This window comes from Falco biarmicus, chromosome 6 (genome assembly GCF_023638135.1).
Source record: "Falco biarmicus isolate bFalBia1 chromosome 6, bFalBia1.pri, whole genome shotgun sequence".
Taxonomy (NCBI): Eukaryota; Metazoa; Chordata; class Aves; order Falconiformes; family Falconidae; genus Falco; species Falco biarmicus.
The window spans coordinates 79,370,596-79,398,381 of record NC_079293.1 but is presented as its reverse complement, the minus strand read 5'-3'; the positions used below and the strand labels follow the sequence as shown (position 1 = coordinate 79,398,381).

At 43.7% G+C, this 27,786-nt stretch overlaps 1 protein-coding gene across 2 annotated transcripts in view; it reads right to left on the bottom strand.

The window, feature by feature from the left end:
* The window catches only part of FAM89A (family with sequence similarity 89 member A), a 28,084-nt gene extending 16,562 nt beyond the window's left edge, over positions 1-11,522 (bottom strand). Inside the window, exons 1-2 of one of the 2 annotated variants that reach the window (XR_008822518.1) lie at positions 11,201-11,522; positions 7,004-7,429 (exon numbers count right to left, since the gene is read on the bottom strand). Coding sequence is in view for 1 of the 2 variants with exons in the window: in XM_056342959.1 (XP_056198934.1) it covers positions 7,271-7,429; positions 11,201-11,452 (411 nt within the window). In the remaining variant the exon portion in view is untranslated. Of the gene's footprint in view, positions 1-5,405; positions 7,430-11,200 lie in introns of those variants that run through there. The other variant, XM_056342959.1, reaches the window with a different exon arrangement.
* Positions 11,523-27,786: the final 16,264 nt, after the last annotated feature.

Genomic DNA, 27,786 nt, shown 5'->3' with positions numbered 1-27,786 from the left:
ATATAATGACTTTGATGATTTTGAGTCAAGAAGAGAACAGCATGATCTGCCCGGTCGACAGTTGGATTGAATGATGAGGATCAGCCGATGCATGAGGACTCAAAGTACTTTCCAGCTGACCAAGAAGAACAGAAGAATCAAAAAGATAATGAAACTTTAGGGATTATGTAATTGTTTTAAGAAACCTATATAAGATGTAAAACTAAAAACTTCAAGCTGCCACTCACGGAGGATGGCCCAAGCCTAAAGAAACCCATTTGACATTAATTAACATGCTTCTCCAATTTGGGCAACATGACTCAGAAAGAGCAAGAGTAATTTAAAGATACAAGACAAGATTGTGTATGATTTTTACTACAGTAAACAGAAGGAAAAGGAGTATCCATATAGACATGCTGTGTACATACAGGATAGAACCCAAATGGTAACAGGACTTTGATATTCTAGTGCTAGGACAAATTAATTTTCACCCTGATTTGATGTATTATTTTTCTTTCAGCTGATTCTGACAAAATGTCTTTCCCCTACACCAAACAACTATTTTAATAGTTTAGTAAGTTTACCTTTTGTGTAATGTAACATACAAAAAATAATTTTATTCCATAATATGAACAGTCTATGTGATTTAGTACTAATGGAAGCAGTTAGAAACGTGGTCCTGTTTAAATTTGTGCTTTACCTGTTCAAAACTTTGCATCACTCCTTGTTAAATCACCTCTGCATGCCCTGCTTGAACTTTCCAATATCTTAAGCCATCCTAACTAAATTGTAGGCTGTGAGGGCTTTCAAAACAAATAATTAATGCTACAGGTCTTTGTTCCATTCCAGATTGAGTTAAACTGAAGAGACTGTAAAGGGTTGAGTTCAGAGGGAAAACAACAAAATGCATTGTCCCTATCGTCCAGGTGCTTTTATAAGTAACAGCCTTATGCTGCCTTCTTGTAAATGATTTAAAAGGTTCTGCTGCTTGACAAGTCGGAAGAGTTTAAGCAAGAGTTGGCAGGGCTCAGACAGGCAAATTTATTGCTTGTGACAGTGCCTGGTATCCTGAGCCAAAAATGAGCGCTCAAACTCTTACTGAAGTGTCTAGCCAGATAATCACTGGGATGCTTCTGACCCATCAAAGAAATGCTTGTGATTTCTGAAAAAGAGTAGGTAGCACTGCGACGAGGATTGAACTACTTCTGCCTACATGAATTTAAGGTAGTGGTTTGACACAGGACTGAACTATTTATGCACTAACAATTCTAACCAGTCTGCTTCGGTCACACTTTTTTCAAAGTTCTAATAATCCGCGATTTGCATGGGATTTCTCCTCTCATTTTAAATTGAAGAATTCTCAACGATTACATTCTCTTGAAGACATTATCTTAATAATGTCTTGGCATGAATGCATTTAAAACCCATGGCAAAAGTCAGTGAAGAGTTGAAAGTCACAAGCCTGTGTATTTCAATAGCAAATGGGTTTGTCTCTTTAAACTGCATACCAACCTTATCTGAAAAATGTAAATTCTACTGCTAAAAGCACATTCCTCTGAAATCAGACGTGGGTTTCATTACTCAGGGCTGGTTGTTTCTGCATTCATCTAATGATTTTTCCTGAACTGAAAGGATGAAAGGGAGCCAAAGAAGTAAGGGAAACAGACTTCTGCAGTGAATATTCATCCCCTCTGAAGTTTCTGTGTCATTTAAAAACAAATGACCTAACTCACTGCTGCTCATCCCGAGTCATCTCTTTGCTAATCCCACTGCTTCCTTACAAGGCATAATTGTCCCACAAGCTGCAGGCACCAGTCCAGCACACTTCGCCAGTACAGCCTCACCTAGAATTTAATCCACCACATGTGCCCTGAAGCGCATCTGGATTCTGCAGGCCCACCTCCACTCTTCTAGACAACCTGAGCTCGGGAGAGTTGGTCACCATGGGCAGGCTGCATCTGCACCGATCCCCCAGCTTCTCTGAGCTATGGCAGAAGCTAGTCTCGGAACTAGGTCTCCTGGATGTTTGCAAAGCTAGCTGTGGAGTTGGGAGTTGCCAGGATCATCGGAACAGCCAGTTAGGAAGCTTTAGCATGTAGTTTCAGGAGCTTTGAAACTTCCAGAAAATTTTGAAATCGATAGAAGATGACTTTGCAAGTAAGACAGAGCTTTTAACTAGTTCGCTAAGAAAACAAACGAGTTATTTCCTTAGGTCATGCAGCATTGTCTGGAGTTCAACTTAATAATAAATAAGCTTCAAATAAACCAAAAATAACAATGGAGGGGGAAAATGTACTTCTGAGGAGCTGTTTTCTGAGAAAATGCATGTAGTTATGAAATTGAATATGAACCTTAAACTGCTGTGGTAATGTATCCTCTACAGGCAGGCAGCACAACAGGAGTAAATTCTTTTGAAGTGGCTGAAGGACACAAAGCTGCACTTTGGAGAAGAAAAGACCTGTTGATATGGTTCCCCTTGGCGCACACCCGATTAGTCCTCCCATTTCACATTCCTCCCCAGCAGTCAGCTGAAGGACAGTGGGGGATTTAGCTCCCCTTGCCCTCACAGCAACCTAATTCCCCCAGCAAAATGAATGGCTTTAGCTTGTCAGCAAGGCAAATAAAACCCATTCTTTCCAGATAAGCAAAACTGTGTACCTGCAACAAGTGACTGTAACATTAAAAATACATGACAAGTAGTGTATACTCAGACTCTACAACAGGTTAAAAATGGACGTGAAAAATCCCCCAAGCTGTCAGCAACAGAATTAAGGAAACATGGGATCTAAAACGACTTGCATCCCCAGACCTCAGCATCTCCTCTAAAACTGTGTGAAGTTCTAGCCTCCAGAAACCATGACATCCCCCACCACAACACTCACCCCCTCCAGCATCCCATTTAGTCAACACCTGAGGTCTTCCTGGGCCCCTTGCTGTACCCCCAGTTTTCACCCTCACTCACTAAGCATGTGCTGAAGACTCTCACCTCCTTCCCACACCACCCACCCACCAGCACCCAGCACCTTGGAAGATACAGCACGTGCCCCAGCTGCTGCAGAGCTGCCAGCAGCCAAGCGAGCACCCAGGTTTTGCTTTCTGGCTGCTGGGTGACCAAAGAGAAATCAAAAGGCAAGTTTGAACCATAATCCTGTCTCTGGAAACTGCAATAAGTCTCTCTCCTCCTCCAGCTGCTATTTTTTTATAAGGTTTGTAAAAGCAGGGCAACTTTCAAACTTCAGTCCTATCAGATGTGGTTTATAGCAAACAGACTGACAAAAAATACATGAACAGAGTCATTGCATAAGCTTTGTTTCCTCAGGGACTAAATACAAGGCAAAACCATAGGTTTGTAGATAGGTACTAAGTAGATCAACTTTTTTAAGAAGATACTGGGAGCTTTGCTGCTCCCTTTACTGCATTTAAAATTTTGCACACTGTGTTATTTACAAGAAAATGTAAGCATAATTTAAGAAAAAAAATCAACTTATTTTAGAAGGTCACACAAAATTATTCGGTTACCTATAATTAGGAACTAAACTAATTACAAATATAGTATTTTTTGCATAATCGTTCTCCTAGTCTTCCCATTTTACATGGCTGCACTAAATTTTGTATTAGAAACTCGATGTCAGCCAAGCACGCAAGTCCAAGCTACCCATAAAAAGAGCGTAATTTTGCCCCACCTGTTTTTTACAAGTTACTCAAATGATCACTTACTGCCTTTCACACATTACAAAGCAGTACCTTTGAAAACATCTGTAGTGTTTATTTGAACACTTCTTGTATCTTGGTATAAGACACCATGCAACTGTTCCACAGTCCTGGAAATAATAAGAGACCAAGCAGCAGTTCTGATTTCAGGAAAAAGATCCCTGCTTTGAAGTCCATCCCTACTAAAACCGATAGTGAATTCAGCAGGAGCCAAAGCTGAACCTAAATGCTCATCAGTTAGAGCTGCCAGAGCATCAGCCACTCTTTCTTTAATATTTTTTTCTAATGACACCCACTTTCCCCAGAGCAGAGCACTTCTTCCAGACTCATCTCTTTTTCTAGACAAACAACATTTCCAAGGGACTGGACTGTAACGTAATTATGACTGTGTGACTCCACAGTTGTCATAGCAATAAAATGAGGGTGCTATTTTGTTTAAAAAAAAAAAAAGGTATCTTCAAATATAGCTAGCACAGACCTAATAATTCCTTATTACTAACTGCTTTACCACATCTGTAGGTCCTTTGGAGAAAGGCCACTGAAGAGTTACCCGTGGTAGACTACTTTCTGAACTCCTGTACTCAGTTTTCCATCTCCAAGGAGCAGGAACCTGACTATCCTTGTTACCTTGCAAATCTGTCTTTTCCTGCACCTGCTCAGTACTGGCTAAGCTAGCTGTGCTGCATGAGACTGCAAGATTTATGTGATATTCACTGGGTAAGGAACTTTTGAGCTTCCTTTGCTATAACCTTAAAAGTTATCCTTAAAAGGTTATGTGTAAATCAAATTGGGGTTACAGTGTAAAAATGGGAGAAGTATGTTAGTATGTGGTTTGGACCAAGGGTAGCAAGCTTTTGTAGTAGCACAGCTTGTTCCCTCATGCACGCAATCAAACTCTGACTTGAAGCTGCATGTAACAATTACTCAGTATTTAAGCTCCACCAAGCACCTCTTTTTCAAAGCAATTTCCCTACTTCATGCTATTACAATGTGGTAAAGAGATACAGCTCACAACTGAAAGGCCAGACACAGAAATCTGCCTCTGGAACAACTGCTTACTGACTTAGTAACAAATTGACTGCTTTTAAAACCTTTGTCTAGCTAGCCAGCCTTCACAGTGTTTGAATTTACCTTAGGAATATGGACTTCTCTCCCATGCAAGAAGGTGTTATTAAAAGGGACAAGGTGTTGAAAATTTAGCAAGTCCTAATAATCCATCCTTTTTTTCTGGTGCCGATGATGTCATAGAGTGATGCCTTGAGACTTTTATGCTTCTCTTGGTACAGCAAATACCAGCCAAACATGCCACGTTACCCTACTCACAAGCATGCTGCTTTAAAATTAGAAACATAAATAATTTTGCTTTTCAAGTTTCATTAAGAGAAAGTACTGTGAATTTTGCTCAAGTTCATTCTCACCAGTGGGACTATTACTGAATGGCACTGTGTAAGGATTTGTAAAACAGAGTATTTAATTCTAGTAGTAACAGGATTTTCTCTGTTGAATTAAAAAAAAAGTAACATCGGATTAAGAAAAAGAAGGAAATTCCCATTCAAAACACAGGCAGGTAGAACCTTTTCCACTGTAATTTAAAAATTGATTGCTTCCATCCAGGGATGATGACTAGTCCCAGGTTTTTAAGCGGGAGGTTGAGAAGGGGGGAAGGGTTTGGACTCACTGAAATGGTAAATTAAAATACACACAACATTAAAAAGTTATGCTAAACATCATGCTTTTTATTTTTTGGGAAAGAGCAAGAAAATAGCAGTACTTTGACAGACTAGAAAAAGTCTCATCTAAATACCAAAAGCACAGCAAATTATATTCAAAGCCGATACATTCTTAAGTCAAAGCATAAGTTCTGTGTACGTACATGTGTACATATACGTATATACACACATATGTACACAACTTTTTAAGTATTGATGTAGCCACTTGGATTACCTCCGTTCGCCTTACCATTCATTTTAGTTTTGGGCGAGTGAAGTAATCAGACCAGGACTAACATGAAAAAAAAATCCAACCATTGCCACAGACTAGACCACAAACGTACACACATACACAATTACAGCACAGTCTTTACTCTTGTGGCCTTTAAATTCCACTAAAATAAGCCGGTTTTAGAGGGAATGCACAAAAACTCCACCCTGGAAGCCTCTTGGCTTTTATCACTGCAACATCCTAACCTTTGCTAAAAATGACAAGAGTAGCTACCCCAGAACATGATCTCTAATTCTTTCTGTAAACTGTATGCATGCCAGACATGAACCATGCAAAACCCCTTTGAGATTTAAGCCCTTGATTTTTAGTTTGTGTCAAGATTCAGGCACTATGCTTTACAGCAATCTTTAGAATTGAAGTTAAGAAATAAAACTTGCGTTGGGAACTGATTTTACTTAAAATAGGGAAGTGTGAAGACTCAGATAGTTGGCAACTCTCATTTTCCAAGCTGATTAAGTGTTACATGTACACACTATCAAATAACAAAAACTTAAGCAAGTGCTTTAGTAAGTTCTGAAAACAAAAATAAGTTATACTTCAAAGAACTAGTATAAAAAGTTTTAACATATGCAAAGTATGTGCTCAAAATACTTATTTTGCATTTTTAAAAAGAGCTGTATTCTACCTTACAGAAACAAAGTTCGCCCAGTATAAAATATTGCCATTTGTCCCACTGTGTCATATGAGAGGTTTCCTTATTCTTCAATATGATCAAGAACACTTGCACAACAGTTCATGTTATTCCAAGCCACATAGTGGCAGAGAGACTATGTTTGAATCTGTGCTTTTACTGTGCAGTACAGCAAAAGCTAAGCAAACCATTTCAGAACAGAGTTTAGCAGGTCAAAGAGCCATGTTGATGCGAGAAATCCAGACAATAGTATAAAAGTTAATGCCAAGTGGCAGTACCAAAAAAGTGAACTAGATCAACAGAAAAAAACCTGCTGATAACATTCACTATCACATGTACAGCTTGTAAGCTAGGAATAAGGAAAAGTAAAAATTAGCTTAAGGAGAAAAAAAAAAAAAATTTGAACTGTGTAAACAATCCACCCAGTACAAAACTGGATGCAGCTGGTAAGAGCAGAACTAGCTTAGTAGAGCTGAGAATGTGCGTGCATCCAGATGCCTGTTCAAAATGCATTTATCAATACCGTTGACAAAAAAAAAATATCACCTATAGCTATTTACACCACAGCAGAGGCTTCCCTCCCCCCTTACCACGTTATTACAGCTCAGGAAGTCACTGCTGTCTTCTACAATTGAAATTCCAGTTATAAGCTACCAACGTTTGTAAGTTGAAAACACCCACCTTGCAAATTAAATTGAAAACTCTTGTCAAGCATGTCTGAGGACTCTTCAAAAGTTAGAGTACAGCACTTTCCTCAAGTGGTATTTGCATGAGTAACTTGTACTGACAGCCTGTTAAAATAAGCGAATTTAACACAACTTGGGGTAGCTGTGTGTTCCTCCTCAGGAAGAGGGATCCATACAGATTCCAGTTGTTCTTGCTGAGGTGTGTTACAGGGAGAAAAAGACAAAAGAACCTCAGTCAGCCTGGAAGCGAATCTTCCTGCTTCTAGAAGTATTCCTCCTCTTCATCAAAAAAACCGTTTTCCAGAGCATACGTGCAGTCTGCATTAGTGTCAGCTTGGCAGGCACCTTTGTATTCTTGAATGGATTCATACAGGGAATACAGCTGACACAGCAATGACATATCTAGCTGCCGAAGGCCAACCTGAGGGGGGAAGAATTTAAACAAACAAAGAGTATTACAACTGTGATTTTACTGGCAGTACAATGCTCTATATCTTTCATTGCTTAACAAGAGGATCAAGCTTCTTTCCACCTTGAACAGTTATGAAATACGGAAGTATAATTCATTTTCTAAGGTGACAAGACTCCTCACAGGATAAACAAGAACAAGGAGCAATGTGAAGCAATACAACAGAATGTGAGCAAAGCATCCTTCAAGATTCTGTCTTGCTTAACTTCCAGTAAGCAGTTCACTCCTATCCGAAGCATTACAGATCAATTCATAAACTCTATATTCCTCAGCATACGAGAGACATACTTTTCCAGTAAATTCTGTGTCTTTCATACAGCTTTCTCATACAGTATCATAAGCTCTCTGTTTTTATTGGATTAGAAGTTACACATGGAGCTCTGGCTGGTTTTCCACTTCCTGGCTAAGTATCTTCTATTATTATTTTCTTTTCTCTATCAACATCCATAGGCATCTGACAGCGCTAGGCATGCCTAGCCCAACACAGCATGCTACCTGAAGGCAGCAAAACTGAAGCAGAACAGAGATAAGGAAGGCTTCTTGCAGGCTACAATGTATTTTTCCCATGCTACTCAAGCATAGGCTTGATTTATAATGAAGTAAACTTCTAAAATATTAGTAAACTTCTAAAATATTAGTTCCAGATAACAAAAAGGTTACCTTGTGGCCTGCATCTTTAGGTAAGGTACAGTACATTGCACTGCAAAGCAAAACAAAGCTAGTCATTTAACTCACAGCAGTTCCCCTCTCTGGCAACAAAATGGAGAGTTCATCTGATACTTCACCTATCCAAGTCAGATGAAATTAAATCTAGGTTTTGCCTTGCAGTAAATTAAAACCACTACCTAAATTAACATCTTCAAGAAGCAGCCATTTCTGCCTAAGTTTTCAAGTAAGTGTTAAGCTGACAGGCTGTTCCTTGTGAGCCTCAGTTTCAAAGTTTTTGCTACAACTCAGATTCAGAGGAAAAAAAAAACCCTGAAGAACCCAAAACAAGTAATAGTGTGAGCAGCCTTTTACCCAGAATGAGAACTCTCACCTCAAAAATCTCACCTTACATGTGTAAATTCTAAGGACAGATACACTCAGCACACAAAACCACAAGAAGCTAGTATGAAGATCTTCCTTTGGACTTGCTGAACTATCCTACCACCTCCTTTTTCTGAAGGCTGGAGGAGGAGGGGGGAAAAAAAGTATCATACACCACAATGCGATTCCAGCTCAGGTCTTTCAGGACCAACAGAATTACTTGGCGAGGTCATGATGTCCTTTACTGACCGAACACAACTTTAGGACAAGACATGGAACAAGACATGGAAGGCTGCACTAGCTGCCAGGAGGTTACAGATGAGCCCTTCCACCACCTCATATCTATGCTGCTTTTTTTACCCATCTCCATCTTCCTCTGTAATGGAACAAAACTTTCCTTCCCCTTGTTGTTCAAGCATGCACTCTGCAGGAAGTATATGCTACTCTTCCTTGCTCTCTATTCTGTAAGAGGAAACCAGCACTTGTGCAAATCTTCTGCAAAAATTTGTACAAAAAAACCCCAACAAAACAATCAAGACTGCAGGAGGGAAAATAAAAGGAGGTATCTGCACCACACAGACACACCCCCTCCATCTAGCCCTGATAAAGTATTTTCTCCAGACTTGTTAAGCTAATGACTGTTTACCTGCTCAAGAACGGAGTGTGAACATCAACCTTTGGAGGTAGCAGGCAATGAAGTTCGGCTTGCCCCACACATAAACAAACTGCTCATCGCAGGTAAGAAAGGATGCTGTGAAGCTGGACTTAATGATGTGCAAACATAAGACCCACCAAGCAGACCTGCATCAGAGCTAAACGTTTGAAGGACAGGACTGCAGTAAAGAACTGTTCAAAGAGCGATTAGGGGCAAGTTGAGCCAGAAAACTCAACGTGGAGACAGACCACTGGTTCTTTGTTCCCTGAGGAAAGTAGGAGCATTTTCACAAGCAGCTCTCCCATTTCGGCTTCATAAAGCACTTCAGCTCTTTCTGTGAAGATCAGTTCTACACTAAGCACAATCTTCAAGACAGAAACTGCTGAGCAGAATTAACTTAGCAGGCCTTAACACCAAATAGTTACACTTCTTATTTCTGTGTAGCTGCCACTAGTGTTTAAACAAGAACAATAAGTCCACTGAGAAAAATGCAGCCTCTAGCTCTTCACAACTTTCAAGTATGATCCCCCAATGCAGCAAAAGCCTGAAGAAACGTCCAAGCCTGCTTGCACAAGCATACGGTTTTTAATCCCAGTAATCTGCACTTGACTCAGTTTTATCATAGCACCTACAAGACAACCTGTAATATGCAGTCGTGTACAATCGATTCTGTTCCTCAGGATCGCAGTTCTGAAGTGACCTCTCCTTTCCTCCCTCCACCTCCAAAGTATCTACATCCATCACTTTCTCATCTTTAAAAACTTGCAGACATAGCACGTTGCTTGATCATGCAGGGAAAGATGCTGCTACGCAATTCTTCCTCATTCACTACCGAAGATGTCAAACAAGTTCGTTACTCAATAGAAATGCCACCTCTGACTGCTGCAAGAGTATTCAATATAAATAATAAAATGCTATTAGCTACTTGATGAAAGGCAGCCTATTAGTATGCGAGAGTCTCTAATTTGTTGTACAGGCCACAAAAAAAGTACACCTGGAACAAAGGAGGCTGTTGCTTGAAAGTCTTTGATGTCTTCAGAGGTATTTTTCATCAGAAGTGCTTTATCAAATTATTATCAAGGATAACATAATATCAAAGGGGAAGTCTAGTTGCCAAATGACTTTAACATGTATCTCATTTGATTTTCCATCAGGAAAAACAGATTAGAGTTTTATAACGAGTTATCTTTGCTTTTTTGGGGAAGGATTACAACGACTAAGATAATATCCTTGTCTCCCCTTAGGGCACCGTAAGAAAATGCCCCGTCGGCGGATCGCCACTCGTGCTTCCCGTGCTCCAGTGCAATCCTCATACACGGTTTTAATAATATCTCAAACTGTATTTGAACTACTTGTTGAAACACTGGTGGCAGAGTAAGTTTCCAGCACACTACACCGCCCTAAATCCACAAAAAGGTCTTTCAACAGAGCTGCTTGTGCTCAAACAGCTTTTTACCAGGGGAAAAGCGGCCTTAAACCAGGCGCGTTTCAGCAATACCACGCTTTATATGTTGCAGAACACTAAGCGCACGATGCATAGGTTATTACTCGTCATTACAAGGGCAGCTGGCACCGGCAAAGCACCAACACCCGAATTAGCGTTTAATCAGAAGGTGCGCCAGGTCGCCCGGAGGAATTTCACTCATAACGCCGCGCTGCAGAACCAAAACAAAGCCCTGAAGAGCCACGTCTCGCTGCGCTTCACCCCAGCGGAGTGAATCAGTGCCGATGCTCTTCTAACGACAGCCTTTTAAAATGGGTGTCAGGGTCAAATGGACGCCACCGAACCGGCGCTCGGCAAGCGGCGCTCACCCGCAGCGGGGCAGCCCCACCACCGCAGCCGGGGGCCCGGCTCCCCCCGCCGCCGCCACCGGCGCCCCGCACGGCACCCGCACGCCGCCGGGGTACGCGGGGCTGCACCGCCCGGGCCCGGGCCCGCCCGCTCCGCCGGCCGGCCCCGGGGAGGCCGCAGCGCCCCCCGCCGCCGCTCGCCACGTCTGCCGCCCCCGCCGAGGCCCGGCCCGGCCCGCCCCGCTCACCATCTCCTTGCGGAGCAGGGCCAGCGCCGCGTCCAGGTTGGGAGGCTTGGGCGGCCGCGGCGAGCCCCGGCCGCCGCCGCTCAGTTCGTCCTGGATGCGGGACTTCTGCGCGTAGAGCCGCTCCAGGTCCCGCCAGCGCCCGCCCTGGCCGCCGCCGCCGGAGGAGGAGGAGTTCAGCAGCCCGCTCAGGCTCTTGGGCAGCGGCGGCAGCCCCGCGCCGCCACCGGGCCCCAGCAGCCCCGGCCCGCTCATGCTGCGGCGGTGGCGAGCGACGGAAAGAGCCGCCCCGGCCCCGCTGCGGGAGGCGCCGCCCGGAGCCCGCCCCGCCTACGGGCCGGAGCGGGGGGGAGAGGCCCGGCGGGCGGGGCGGGGCTGGCGCAGGGAGCGAGCCCTGGGCGGCGAGGGGCCGGGCCGCAGGTGCCCGGGGGTGCGGGGCGTGGGGCGCTGGGCCCTGCTGCTCCGCGGCGGCCTTGTCTGAGGCGAGGCGTGCTGGGCCGCCTCCCCTCGGGCGAGCCTCCCGCCTCGGCCCGGGGGCTCGGCCCGGCGGGAAGCCCCCCGCGGCGGCCGCCTGCCCGCGGCTGGGAGAGGCGGGAGGCCGCCGCGGGGATGGGGCTGAGCCCCCGGGCTCGGGCCGGTGTGAACGCTGCCGGCGGCGGGTTGCCGCTTGCCCTGTGGCGTTGGCGCTGCTTCAGCCGCCGGTAACGGGAGATGCCCTCCCTTGCCCACCGGGGCGTTTCTCTTCTCATCCTCACAGCCGTGTTGCCTATCGACAGGCTTTTAGCTCCAAGCTAAACAACGCGTGGTGTGCCAGCTCCGTGAGCCCGCGGGGACGGGGAGGGCTCTCCCTGACCCAGGCTCGCTGCCCGGGCGGGCCGTTGCTCTGCCCTGCAGACAGGCCCGCAGGCTGCGGGGGGGACGCGGGCCCGGATCCCCCCGCTGCGCCAGTCTGCTGTGGCAGCCACACAGCCCCAGCGTGCCGACAGCCGTGTGTGTTTCTGCACCTTTTATTTCCTCCCCTCCCCCCCCCCCCCTTTTTTTTTTCCCTGAGTTATTTCTGTCTTGAGTCTCTTGAATAAACTACGGCCGTTTGGGAAGCAGGCCGTAAGGCTGGAGTTCGGGAGGCCACTGCCGTTGCAAAGCCAGATGGTTTCAGGGCGCAGCCCTGTTGCCTCCGCCCTGCTTTGTTTTGTGAGGTTTTCTCTTCCAGAAACAACCAGATGCAGTGATTTTAAGCTTTTACGCTGTTTTGAGTTCTGTTCCCATGCTCACATGGCTTTTTCGTGGTTTAAATGTAATAGAATGCTGTGACAATTGAAAACCGCTTGCAGTGGCGGAGGCTTTGCCGGTCTGTATTCATGTTTACACACTACTTTAGGGATTTTTCGGACAACCTGTTGTGCTTTTTAATGCATTGTACATTAGAATCAAGAAGATGCTCTTTTTTCCTCGGTGTGGCATGATGCCACTTCTGCCCAAGTCCAGTGTGAAAAATGAAACAGTGCTGATAGCTTTTATGAAACTAAAGGCATTTTACAGCCATCCCTATTGTAGATTAAAAGCGACAACAAACCCTTCGTCCTTTGAGGCCAAGGGTACCTGACAGCAAAAATAAACATTCCGTTTGCCAAGAATGTAGGCACTTTATTATCTTCCTGCTTATTGTTCTCCTCCTAGCCCACCACACTTTTTTCTTCCAGATGACAGCCATTTGGAAAAGCTTGTGAATATTCTTATTTTATCTAAACCAGCTTCACTTAATTATTTTTTTCAGCTTGCCTGATCTCATTAGATTCTAAGTGCGTTTTCTTCACACTTGGATCCTTTAGGCACCTTGTTACCATATCTTCAGTACTGCAAAAATCTTTATGCTGGCTTACTGCTCAACTTTGTCATCTGGGAAAAAAAAGTTTTTGGGTTCTCAGTTACACTTTTCTCAGCTGGCAACCTTATCTAGCCTTCATTCATATTAAATTCATAACTATCCTTTAGAATTTATATCTGCTGCTTTATTTAGTCTGACCTAGTTACAACAGGAATAATTCCAGGATAATGGAAGCTGAAGTCTTTTCCAGTTATGACTTTTGGTTATGGAGTAAGCTTTCTTTAGTGGTATAAACCTCTCAGGTTTTCTTGGTTCCTAGAATTGAACTACAGAAATGTGTTACTCATCTAAACTGCCCTTTCCTAAGGACGTTACCTAAAAAAAAAAAACCAAAACAAAAAACCCCACATCAAAAATATATGTAATTTATGTCATAAAGAGTTAGGAAGTGCCAGAAGAGAGATGTCCCATACCATTTCATTGCACAAATGTGTTATGGTATATTTTTAATTTACATATTCATACGTGATTTTCCTTTCCTCATACATTGGGAGGATACACAGTGCCTGTGTAAGCAAAATTTTGACAACAGGAGGGAAAGAATGTGTCTAGGACATGGAGGGTAGGTATGACAGAAAGGTGATCAGGACTGGGCAGAGCAAGGGCAATAGCTTCAGAAGGAAGCTGGAATCAGAAGTTACATGGAGGGACTGGTCTGTAGACATCTGTAACTATGTGTAAGTTTCACCACTCTAGGCATCTTCCAGCCAGCAATAATGTTTTTGTTTGCAAGTGGAAGCTACTTAAAGCAGAGCCCTGTTTCCCCTTTTCACAAGGAAAATGGTATGGAATTTTGAACTATTTTATGCCTAGTGTAAAGCAGTGAGAAGCAGTATGGAAATCCATGGAGTATGTGCATGTGGCAAATAGGCAGATACATTTCTGCAGTGATGCAGGATCTGATTCTTCTCTCTTGCTGGTTTTTTTTACACTGCCATCAGTTACCAAGTGCTGCTGGTTTGTGTTGAGAAAGGGAAAAAAAGAACCAAAGTCTGTACTTTCATATCAGAAATGCTGGTTCAGGATTGTAGGAAGGATTATGCTCAGGAGAAATAACAACTTGATCTCATAGTAAAGTTGGTGGGACTTACAGTTAAGGTAACCAACTATTTATTTTCCTAATGATGCCAAAATCTGGCTTGTTGACATCTCTGTTTAACCTTAGAGCAAACTGTAAGTCTTCATAGTACATCACTCAGTGCTCTGCAACATTGGTTTTAAAATCTCCTCACTGACCTCTCACTTTATCAAATTGGATGGAGCAGTATCAGCTTTTTTTTCCCTACCTCTCCAGTCTCGTAGATGCTTCCTCATTGTGTGAACTCTAGCAGAAAGAAGAGTTGTCGTTTAGACTACACTAAATTCACATCCCTGCATGTGTCCTTTTCTTTGGAATTTCTGTTGCAATTAAGAAAGCAAGCCATTTTAGTGTTTTGTATCAGCTGGTAAAAGCAAATCCCCTCAAATGAAAAGAGAAAAAATGGTAGGCTTTAGGAGTTAATTTCAGTATTATGATAAAATTCATACCCATGAAAGAATCCAGCAGTTTTGCGTGATAATTATGTAATAAACAAGCCTCATGCCCACAGCTCTTAATGGCTCTGAACATCTTCCCTTCGCCTCCTTTTACTGTGTCAAAAATACAAAAGGAAAGAAGGACTTCAAAGTGCCTTTTGATATTTTTTTCTCCCATTCCTATGAGTTCAATAGCATTCTGATAAGCATTTGCCTCTTCAAAAAGATGGCTGGAGGGGGCATTTATTACTGCTGCTCTGCTGTTAGTTCAGTTTGTTAGCCTCACAACACTGTGCTGCTTATTCTTAACAGTACCGCCTTGACTTACAGTAACAGCTTTCCAGAATCTGATTACTGAAAGCAGATAGTCAGGGGATCAGAGCTACAGGCTTTAAGGGTATTTGTCTTATTATCCTAGTGACACTGAGCAGACCCTTTCCTTTAGTGAGATCTGCATCAGGGTCAAATCTGGAGGATGCTGTCTAAGCTGGGGCAAGGTCATGCGAGGTAAAAATGACAGGAGTTCTAAATCTGCAGGCAAAACTGCACGGCAGAAAGCACTGCTGAACAGGGATGGCTGAGGGTGTGCAGAAGAAGTAAGAAGGATTTGTGCTTGCAAAGTGAAGAATATTGCAGATTCTCTAGCAGTTTGATATCTGCCTTGAAGCATTTTTGAGTGAGGAGTAGTAGTCAATAATTTTTAAAAAATAATTACTTATTTGTCTGCAAAATGGTCAGTTGTAAGCAAGCATAGAAGTTTCTATGTGCTTTTATGTTCAACTAATGTTAATAAAGAGACCGTATTTCTTGCTTCTTTCTTCTGCGTTCTTCCTTAGTAAATGTATATCTGAGATATTTTTTTTCCGGGCTGAATACAGAAATTTGCTAAATAACGTATTTCCACAAGATAGATGTAGATTACACTGCTCGGGAGATAAACTCCTCTTCAGCTGTGAATGGCTGTAATGCTTGCTGGGGAGGGGGGCATAATTTTATATTCAGATGTACCTGTGTTCTTGAAAAATGGCCTTTCTCTCCCACAATGCAAGTAGACAGATTTGTGTCTGAACTAAACTGCTGAATAATGAAATGCAAAAGTGAGGCCATAAAAAACCCAATTCGTACCCTTCAGTTCAGCTTGGGCCAAGTGCCGTTACCCCATACTGCCCTCCGCCTGGGCGGGAGCACTGCCTGGTGGTGCAGCAGCCTGTGCTCCTACGCAAGCTGTCGTGAGCAGATTTCAGGGGGGCCTCTTCCTTCAGCAGCTGGGGCCGTGCAGGATGGATGAGGCTACAGCGATGCCTGGGAGCACAGCGTCCGGGAGTCGAATCGAGGCTGGGCCAAAGCTTCTGTGGAGCATCTTGAACGGACCTGGATCTCTTTTGTCTTGTGCTGAAATTGAGCCACCTCCAAGGCGGGACAAGGGCAATAATTTAACAGTGCATAACATTATTTCTAAACAGTTTAGAGGAGAAAAGTACTCTCTGTAATTGAAAGTTCATTTAGGTAGAGAGAATGTAATTACCTGGCACAGTTAGAGGAGCAAAGCTATTGTGAGTCTCTGATGAAAGCTGTCATCAGTTATTTAATGGCCAACAAGTGATTAGAATTTTTGTTTCATATTTCATACAAGAACAGCGCATTCAGCAGCCCAGTGACCCCTAAATTCAATGCAGGGGCACTTGGTAATTACTGACTCAGAGGCAGATGTTCAGCTAACTGAGCTATGATCATTGCTTCTTGCAGCATTTCAGTATGTGGCACCCAAACAGCAGCAAGACTGAGCCTTATTTAGTATGGGCAATCAACTTTTATAATGCTGTAGGCAAGGAAATAACTTTAAAATACTGTCAGTATTTAAGAATAAAATTTATTCCATGTAGCAAACGTAGCACTTGAAAATAACTTCTTGGTGTAATTGATGTATGATACCAGATTTCTACCCGAGATGAACCTGTGAGAGAAATACTACCAAAGCAGTTCACATTTCAAATAGCACAAAACCAATCTGCCCCTCTTCTTTTCCCTCCTTTTCTATTAGAAATGCCCCTCTCAGGCCCTGCAAACTGTGTGGTTGCTTCTCTGACTCCTGCCCCAGAACTGCAGCTGTACCTGCCAAGAGGGAGGATGCTCCCTCTCATCACATGCCAAGCTCTGGCATGCTTCGCAACACGATCGCTCTTCTCAATTTATCGTAGCCAGACACCATTGTCCCAGACAGACACGCAGACTGAGAGGAACACATCCAGAGCACTGGGGGATCCAAAGGCCCAGTTCACCTTCCCTCCCTGAAGTCCCTCCAGCTTTTCAGAGTTGTTCTTCCTTGGCAGAGCCGCTGGGGAAGAGCTGTAATGCCAACAGCTGTTGCTGCCAGGTGAGAGTTGTGCTGGCGTGCAACGATCCCTGTGCATTCCTCAGGCACCTGTTGGATTGCTGGAGACAACTCACACATGTGGCGAGGTCAAGCCATACGATGATCCCGTCATTTCTTTGCCATTTTGCAGCTGGCTGCCGTCTGGAGGGTGGCACAGACAGAGCCTAAACTAAAAAGCAATCTGCGGTATGGGTTAAGGTTGCAAAAGGAAAACAAAAGCTAAATTCAAACCAAACAAAAGACTAAAACCCCCTGCGGGGGGAAATGCGACAACAAATGTCCACAAAGAGGGGAAACTGCAAAACCCAAACATCTGTGCTGGAAACGAGATGAGATCAAGCCGATTGCTGCGGCCATGATCAGTCACTGACAGGAACAAACAGGTACACAAACGAGCCGGAAGGGAAGAACAGGGTTTTCTGAAGTATTTTTGGCAAGTCTGAAAAAAATAAGAGTCATTCTGCCTGGGCAAATGCAGACTGAAGGATTCTCTGGCTTTCTTGGCTGAATTGGCCAAGGAAGATGGAAGCCTACAGAGACTGCTGAAATAGGAGCCATCAGAATACGATCTCTAACAAGTCCCACACCTGCCGTGAAAACGAACATTTGATAACATTACATTGTACAAACCTACTGTTTCATATGCTCTCATTTCTTTATATTTGTGTGCCACAGGAACTTGCAACTTTGTACTGATGTATAAATGTAGGTAATAGTAAAAAATACATCCGGAAAGTCAGTTGTAAGGCCCTTCAATAATCTGATTTCCACTTGCATCCCTAAAGACTGCTAATGAGACAGAAGTGGTGGAGATGTTTTGCAGCTCTTGAATTTACAGATCTGACAGGCAAAAGGTATTTGTTCCTTCTCACTCTCGTTACTCTTTCAACTTCTTTTCTAGAAACTGTGACAGGGTGAACCAAATGTAATTTATAGAAGGCCACAAACCCCTACAGTGTGAGAAGTAAGATTTGGAGTGCAAAGTGTACATGCTTTGAGTTCAACTTGCCATTTTTACGTGGTCACCTTTCAGAGTGCAATTGCTTTTTAATTAAATACGAGTTTTCAGAACTTTTTAAACATCGGTGACCTGACATAACTTTAAGATGTCTCACAATGCTCGTCAATTTTCAATGGTAAGCAAAAAGTAACAAGAACCAGCTCTTTTATGTTTCAATGATTATGAAAAGTTTTAGAATAGACATATTTTTAGAATTGACATAATTCTGTCAATGCTCTGAAAACAGGTTGCTTGCATCCTGTGGCACTCATTCTTTTGATGAAGCCATTTATATTTACCAACTTTATTGTTGTTGAGTCATGCTTTGCTCTGATATTGCTTTGAGGCAGAGAGAGAGAGAGGTAGGATGATAATTTTATATAACTTAGGTGACCTGTCATAGATCAGAAGATAAACAAGCAATGATGTATAAATACTGTGATTTTTAAATAATTTCAGAACTTAAATGCTTTGCTGTCTCTTCTCTAGACTTGATTCTGGAAATGAATTACTTTTAATTCTCATTCATTTAATGAAATACCAGCAAAGCCCTAGCTAGTTAAAACTGCAAGAAGCATGCAATTTAAGATAGTTTCCAAGATTTTTGTAGGAAGATACTTCCTAGTATGTTCCAGAGACCTCTGGCATTCCTAAGACAAGTCCCACAGAGCCTGATCCAAATCTCATGGAAGTCAGTGACAGTCTATCCATTGACCTTAGCTGTAGAAAGAAATTGTGTTGGGTCCTTGGACTGAAATAAGCTCCGTATCAAAGGCCTGTGCATGTTCTGCTCATCGAGTAACCAATACTCAACCTCAAAAATGAACTTAGGTCAGTTTTCAGTGGAGGCAGCAGCCTGGTTGTCAAATGCACCCAGCGGCAGCGATGACTCTTACAGCTGTTCGTAATAAATGAACACAGCACGGTGCCAAATTTTTGAAGTCAGCACCAGATGCAACTGTATTGTCAAGGGAGGTATGGCCTCTTTAGCTTTTCATCCTGTACAGCCACATCTTCCTGGACTGTTCTGGGGGAAAATGGGCTTTTTGGGACTAGTGCAAACCTGTGACATAACAGCCTGGGATAGGTTCACATCGCCCTGTTGAATCAGCGCAGTGATAGCGTTTGGTGTCTCTTGCCCACCTCTGGAAGAAAGAGGGGTAGATTGAGCTGGAAACGGTTGGTCACACAGATCATTGTCTAAAAAAACAACTGGATATCTAGGGTGTCTGAATGTTAAATGTTTCAGAAAAGGGCTGGTGAACAAACGTGCTGTCACCCTTTTTCCGTAGGGGCCTAGGTCCTTAAAGCAAAACTGGTTTGCCAAATAGAGTTGGGGGCATGCATAATAGTCACATAAATCAGGAAAAAGGGTGTCATTTGTAATACTAGCCTGTGTACACCATCAGATAGTTTTTATCACAGAAAATGTATGGAATTTGAAGAAGGATGTAATTAAACTAAATATTCAAAGGGATGTTTTATCACATTTCATGAATAGCCACCAAAATGTTGTGTTTTGGTTTTTTTTTTTTAGCTGAGGAGAAGCACTTAACATGTGTGGTTTACAGTTGCTACTTCCCATACTGGCAGTGACGTGAGACAACCTGAAGGACTGCAGGTGACCATGCCCTGGGTTGCTGGTATATGATAACATCACTGTTTCACTGCCAAACAGCCAAGCTGTGCAGGTAATGTGTCTTCAGTTTTGTCCTGATTGGTTTTCATGCTATTAGTCCTTCTTGATAATACAATGAGTGTACATTGGCTTTTCTCAGTTTCAATCTTCATCTTTCCTCAGGTCTTTTTGTTGGTTGGTTGCTTGCTTGCTTGCTTGGGTTTTTTTATAGCCATACGGCAATACCTTTACGATCGCAGACTGAAAAGCCTGGTTTGATATAATCACTCCTTTTCCTCAAAACTTCTCCTGAGGTGTTAAGTGCACTGCCACATCCATTTGAACCTCAGCGTAGCAGGACTGCAGCCGAGCAGTTGGGTTGCATAATGCACTTCTCTAAATCAACTTGAGCAGATGGGAAAGAAAACCGCTTGAGCTAGCGCAGCGCAACTCCCCTTGGGCACCTTTCAGATGGCAGTGGAAGTGCAGCCTGGCAATGCCCTACTGTCTTAATTTTGTCCTCTTGGATGATAGAGGCAGCCTAGCCTGAACAAGGGATTATTCTCCCCTGGCTCTTCCTCTCCTCCCAATTTATAGCACTGCAGAACTATATGATTTTAAACATTGCTCATATGGTAATTTTTCTCAATCGTCACGCATTGCTTCGTTTCCACTGGTATTTAGGCAAAAAATAAAATGATGGACAAATAAAAAATTAAACACTCAAGTGAAATATAAATAAGAACAATGTAGGTTAAAAGATAACTAAAAATAGTTGTAGTAGTAAGCCTTGTTTTATGCTTATCAGGTAGGGAGCCCACAGCTGTAAGAAGAAATTAGACCTTGTCAGTTTATTAAAAACCCATGATCACATCTGGTTAATTTATCAAAAACAGAAGGAAGAGAATAGTACTAAGCAAGGCTAAACACATCACTTAATTCAACTCCATGAAGTCATTAAAGTCATACTGGCATAAATTTATGTTTAGCTGGCATTACCTGTTCTCTGGTGTAGAAGCAAATGGTTATATAAAAACAGCAGAAAAATCAAGTTAAGGCAAGCTACATTTTAAGACAGTTTAAGCAGAATCTGTTGGTTTTGACCAAAAGCTTCACCTGCAAAACTTATTCATGTGAAAGGAATTGCATATATGAGTGTCAGTAGTGGTGTCATGGGTTTTAAAGTCCCTGGTCAGCTAGTCAGTGAAGGAGGGACATATCCATGTTCTGGATGGAGGTGCTGCTTGTTCGTGCTGCCTCATGCTAAAAGGGGGAAGAACTCAAGTCTGTTTAGCACCTTGGCCCCAGAGCAAGCCATGGCTGTACCTAAGAACCTGCCTGAAGGGCCATGAGAAGACCACAGACTTTTCTCCTGTCCTTGCTCTGATAAACAGCAGCAGTGCCTGCCCTCTTTTTCTTCTCATACTTCATCCAAAGACTCGGTTAATTTCCAACCCGCTTTCCTCATACAATTTATTGATGTCAGTGGTTGGGAAATTGTGAACCACTTCAAGCTTTAACAATTTTCAAAAAGACTACAGCCCTGTGTGCAAGGGTATTCCCTTATGTGTGTCCTCTGCAGCTTAAATTGTGCTAGACCTAGTTTAGGATGACAGCAATGTGGGCCAAAGAACTGATAAAGCTACAGAGGGTTTAGGGTGTCAAATACTTAAGAGGGACAAACACTGACTATTGGAGAGCCTGCGGCATCGAGGTGCTGAGGCAGATTTAACCCTTTCTAAGCTGACTTGGTCCTGATTGTCTATATATGCAACAGCTGGGTTTAACTTAACTTTGAATTGCCAGGCTTTAATTCCTCCCGGTCTCCTTTTTTCCCCCTCTGAAGCTCCCTAAGTTTTACAGCAGTCTGCTCTGGATCCCCTTGCATCTTAACCCAGCACCGTGCATTTCCTTCACATTCCTGTATCTCCTTTAACTGAGTCATTCTGCAACATTTTGCTGCACTTCCTTGTCTTGCAAAGGTTGAATATATCTTTCCCTACCTTTTTGAAGCTTCAGTGTAATGTGAAGCACCAGGGGAGCCCTTCCGGCTTTTATTTTCTCTGCAGGAGTCCGTGTTCAGTTTATCATCTTTGCAGGATACCATGTGAACAGCGGAGTTCATGATTGACATGGGAGGCTCAAAAGGGCTATCGCTATCAGTGCAGGTAGAGCCGATGCATATTTCATCACTGTGGCAGGGGTTTCTATGGGTCTTGTGATCTTTACAGGGATCCTTATGGGAAATTCAATGAGGAGAGTCTCAGGAGAGATTGGAAGACAAGAAACAGAGGCAGCTTTGAGGTGGTTGTGTTGGTGGTGGAACAGAGAGATAATGACATTGAAAAAGCAGCAGTGAAATAAGAAAGAGGTTAAGAGAGAAGAAAAGCCTCTTTTGAGGCTAAGACCTCCGCAGGGAAGAGGGAGCAGAGTTCAGAGATCGTTGGGGCTTTGGCTGGAGCAAAGATAATGGGTTGGAATAAACAAATTTGAAGTGCATGTTTCAGGGATATTGCCCCAGCAGTAGGGTGTGGTGTGTAACCGGTGAGACAGTAAAGAAAGAAAGAAAAAGATGCAGCAAAAGGAAAGAAAAGTTTGCTGGAAACAATACTGAAAAAATAGCACCCTTAAAACAGTTACTGAAATGGTCAGAAAGGCAGAAAGGAGAAAGGGGAAAAGAGAAAAACAAGAACAGCCATGCTGAAATGTATGCAGGAGGGAGGGAGCTCCTCTCAAATTTCTGTTAATGTAGTGTTGTGGTTTAACTCCAGCTGGTAACACCACCCAGAGGGATGGGGAGGGGAGTCGGCAAGGAATTTAAAACTCAAGGGTTGAGATAAGAACAACTTAATAACTGAAATAAAATAAAACAAACCCAATAATAATAATAACAGTTATAATTAAAAAGAGGGAGAAGGGAAGAGGAATAAAATCCAAAGGGAAGAGAGAAAAGAAACCCAGTGATGCACAATACAATTGCTCACCACTTGCTGACCGATCCCCAGGCAGCGATCAGCAGGCCCCGGACAATGCCCCCTGCCCCCCCACCCCCAGTTTATATACTGAGCATTGTGTTCCATGGTATGGAATATCTCTTCAGCTTGTTCAGGTCAGCTGTCCTGGCTGTCCCCTCCCAATTTCTTGTGCCCCTCCAGCCTTCTTGCTGGCAGGACCTGAGAAACCTAAAAGTCCTTGACTCAGCATAACCATTACCTAGCAGCAACAAAAAACATCCGTGTGCTATCAACATTGTTCTCACACCAAATCTAAAACACAGCACTGCATCAGCTATTAAGAAGAAAATTAACTGTATCCCAGCCAAAACCAGGACATGTACATGGTGAAGAGCTCTTATTTTTCCATTCACATCTCTTTTTGCACCTTTACATGTAGCTTTTCTGTGTTTACCCATATGTATGTGACTTATAAATGGGGTTACCCTGTTTTGCATCACCCCTGAGAGTTTTCAGAGAAGTTAAAGCCTCAGCAGAACACAGCTGTCAAAACCACCTGATGGTTTGCAGTGTGAGCAATCTGATGGGCAGTAACTGATGGACATTGCCAACACCTTCATTCTCAGCAGCTGGAGGGTTTTCTTGTTTCCTTCTGAATATACCTCAGCATTTGATTTTTGACTGCTGCAAAATCAATTCTTCCATTAAAAGCTGTTGGGGGTTTACAGACCATGTGCCTAGGTCTAACGTTCCATGGCTATGCAACATTCCCAGTGAAGACCTCTGCTATGCCGTGTCCTAGTCAGACAAGGACTGTGAGTAGCCTTCAGGGAAGGGTTACAATTTAATCTCTTTTCTCGGGTCTTTGTCTGAAGGAATATGGAAGGATTGGATAGATGGGGGATGTGTTTATTTCAGGAAATACTGTCTCTTCTTCTGTTTCTGAGAGGGAATACATTTGGCAATGTGTTATTGTCAAACTACATAGGTGCTCTCCAGAGAGTCTTGTACACAATGTACCATACCTGTCTGTAAGAGGAATAAACAGGTATATGCTGGTACAAAGCCAGGATCTGTAACAAGAGCTCAGCTCTTCGCTGACAAGGAAAGTGCAAGTGACATTTGCGCAGGGCTTTGCAGCAGCTTCTCACACAGTATTACCACAGACCGAGAAAAAAACAGCCTCTGAAGAAACAGATGAAGACGCATTCCTCAGGGATTACTGCAGAGTCAGTGTGCAGCATCAGTAGCCAGCATCCCAAGAGCAGTAAGAGTCCTCTTGCCCAAGGCACTGCCACCACAAACGGGCAGCCTGCCTCTGTAAAACCCAGGGCGAGAGAGAGTCAGAGGCAGACCCTGACATTTGGAAATTAGTCACCCACCTTGTCTCGCTCCTGCTTACCTGCCTGCTTGGCAGTGGAGCAGGCTGGTGAAAGTCTTCCTCTGATCACAGACTGTTTGGAAGCAAACTGGCAGATCTACCACGGGAGCGTGTGTCAGCATTGCCTTCAATCAAAATGCTTCACTAAAAGATTCACTTAATAGCACAAAAAAACCCCAACTTGGCTTAATATTTTGTCCCTCTTGTCTTGCTCCTTCCCCTGGAGGAACCCTGCGCACACCCCAGTGAAGCAGGGGCAGTTTCAAACAAGCTTCTCACAAAAGAGCCACATTCCCCTCCTAGGACTCGTACCTGCCTCCCCTCAGTTCAGTTCCATCCCATGAGTTCTCCAAGGCACCCAGCTGATGTTCAGGATAAATCAGTTTCAATCCCAAAATCTGTTTTATGTCCTTATATAGCCCAAACACGAACTTGAGGCTCTTCTCCAAGCTGTTGCCCATCTCTGTGTTGAACACTGCCTTTGCAGAAATTCTTACCCCAGTTAATCACCTTTCCCTTCTCCCTCCCTGTCCCACTGTTTTCTCTCTGCCATACTACACGTGGCTCAGGCTTTTCCCATCCGCTCAGCCTCCTTCCCCGCAGAGGTCACAAGTCCTCAGGGTGGAAGAAGCTGCTGCTGAGAGGTGAGGAAGAGCCAAGCAGCAGTGAGCTCCTTGCAAATGTGAGTTGGAGAGGGCTCTTCTCAGCTCTCTGCTTGTCCGTCAGATGTGCTTCTTGTCAGTCTTGCAGCTCTTGGGGGAAAGTGGCAGAAGAGCTTTTTTCATCTCAATTTGGCAGGCAACCAGACAGTCGGGTAGGGCAGAGGGGTGCATTAGCTACAGATTAAGAAACAAATAAATATCTGAAGTCAATAGAATAAAATTGCACAAAGCCAGAGAGTGACTGTGAGAGGCGGAGACTTCAGGCAGCTTTGCTCTGCGGTAACCTTCACCATGTTGGAAAATGGGCTTTTTTGCCATTGTTGTAATAGGAGTGTTGGGCTTGTTTCTTCTTCGTCTGACAGAGCTCTCTTTCTATAACTCAAATAAATTCTCCTTGGGAGATGCATTTCTGTACTGGAATAATTAAAATCTGAGATGATTCCCCCAAACTGACAGACAGTGTGGCATCAATCATGTCTGCCAGCAAGCCTTACTTCTGCTGTAGCAGCAGGAGCACCGGCTCAGCAGTGGTCTGTGAACACAAGAGAAGCAACACAGGCAGGGAGACGCAACGCTTTTTATTAGACCAAATGATAGACTTGAAGGAAGGCCTTTGTATCAAAAGTTGCCCATTTTCTCCAAAAGTGTGTGCAGGCCTTAGAAAAGGCAGGATTTCTTCCTTCTAGCCTTGTGTTGCTTACATTACCTGTGCTTTGATCAGGGTCTGCAGCTCGCTTCAAACACTCCCCCAGGACATCTGCTTGTTTTAAGCACCACTGGCTGTCTCTTTTGCTATCAAAAGAGCTCCTTTTGCTAGCTTTTGATATGGGGAAATGCATCCCCCTGTAATCAAAGTGATGTTTAACTCATCCCTGAGCATCTGGAAAGAAACCTTGAAGAGCAGTTACTGGGTAAATGTAAAATACATATTTAGTACCAGCTGTGTAGGATGAGTAGGGGGGGTGTGTATATATGTATATAGTTTGTCATGCTGTATTTGTATTGCTGGAATATGAAGACAGCCACTTTTTTATATTACATATTCAAGGCATACTGCCTTTACTTTTTAAATAGAGACGTAAAATTAAAAAAATGCACAGAAAAAATAGTTTGCATTTCTTATTATAGAATGCCATTCAGCTGAGTGTCTCAGAACATCACAAACCCACACTTATTTAATATTTAGAGTGATCTTGTCATTATTAAGTAATGGACTGACAAATGGCTCAGTAAAAATATTTGAAATTTTAAATATTAAAGAGGAAGAAGCAAGTGGAAGGCAAGTGCCTTTCTGGTCTCGCTGGGGTCACCTCCGCAGCCTCTTCCAGAATTCCTGAAGACCTCTTTCCCCCAATTCCCACCCACCTTCTCTTGGTTGTGATGGAGGTACAGAAAAACAGGCTGAAATTGCTCTGAGCTGATCAACAGGTGTGTCCTACGTATATATACTCACGTAGAACAGGTTTACATGCATGATCAAAAATGCCATGCGGCTGCTGCTGGCTGCCCGCCTGGGACAGGCACCATGGAGAGCCTACAGCCTCACTGAACCCCTGGGCAGATGATGACAGGAGAGATGAAGGGCTCTCCAGAATAGGGGTGCATGGCCTATTTCAGTGTATTTATAGCGTAGCCTTTCTTTGTTCTGCTCCATGTCCTTGAGGGATGAGGGTCAATTAAGTCTGAATGTCAGAGCTAGCATTGCTACCCACAGTCGTCGTATGAACAGAAACAGCTGTCAGCAACGCCAGAAATAACCTGACATCCAGGAGCAGACAGGACAGTGAGTAGAGTGGGGATCTGTTGTACAAAGCGGCATTTTGCCAAAAGAATGATTTCCCTGCCCCCGCCCCATCACCTCTGGCATTCACATCTGCAGTACCTCTGCAGCCCCTGGTTGGGGGTGCTGCTGTCACTTTAGCAAGCAAAGTCCCTGGAGACAACATTTCTTCATCCCACTTGGCCCACCTGAAGGGTGGGGTGTCAGGTCTAACCTCACTGGCTGCCTGGAGCGGCACAGGTGGGGCGGTCGGTGGCTGGTCCCCATGGCCGGAGTCACCTGTCCTGTGGTGGGATGAGCCATGCTCTTAGGGTGAAATGAATCCCACCCTCCACCTCTTGCTTGAGGACTTGCACCGTGCATAGATCACAAATGGAGACTGGGTTTTACCAAATCAGAAAAAAACCACAACAACCCCACAGCATTCAATTTTATATATTCCAATTATTAGGAGCAAACAGAAACCACCACACTCTCCTCGTGCAAAACACTTGTGGTTCTGCTAAATGAGCTGCTGCAAACGTTGACATATTCCGCCGATTTTTTGTTACTCAGCAACTACGGTGGTGGTTCATCAGTGAAAAGGCTAAACTGAGTTTCCCTAGCAGAAAAATAATGAAAGAAAATGGAAAGCTCGAGACGTAGAATGGGACTGATGACACCCGTGGCATAGCGGGAGGGAAATGAGGAGCAAATGGAAGTTTGGCAGCCTGGAAAGGTTAGGTTGCAGGCAGAGCTCCTGGAAAAGGATCAGGGGGTCACCAGCCTATTAGGAGATCAAGGGAAGGCAAGTTGTGAAGCCAAATGGAATAATTTAAAAGGCTAGTGAGTGGGAGAGATGAGGATAGCACAGCACACTACTAGGGCAGAGATCTGCCTGATCTGAGACTGTTATAATCTTAATCTTCCCATTAACTGAACAGTTATGAAGATGCCAGCATATACTTTGAAGATACACAATTTCTGCTTGCAGTTGAAACTGGTTGAATCTCAAGGGCAACATCTCAAGCTAAAAAATTAAAATAAAATAAAATAATTAAAAATGAATGGTTGGCCAGATCCCTGCCGCTCCACCCCTGCAGGCAGGAGAACCCATCTCCATCGCTGCTGCCAGGTAGAGGAGCACTCATGCACAGCCGAGAGCGCTGCTTCTGCTTGGAGCTGCCTCTCCAGAAATCCATGGGCGCTCATCCATGGGAGTAAAGCCTCCTGTGCACTGATACAGTGCATATACAGCTGTCTACAAAAGGAAGGGAATTATTTTAGTTCCTCCATCTGCCTTAACCTATTTTTCTTCTTCCTCAGATTCTCATTAGCATCTTTTTGCCCCATCTGTTTTGTTGCAGTCCTACTTTGTAGTCTTCCCTCACTATCTATTACTGGCTGCTGTCAAAGACAAGGTGGAACCAGGTTCATCGTC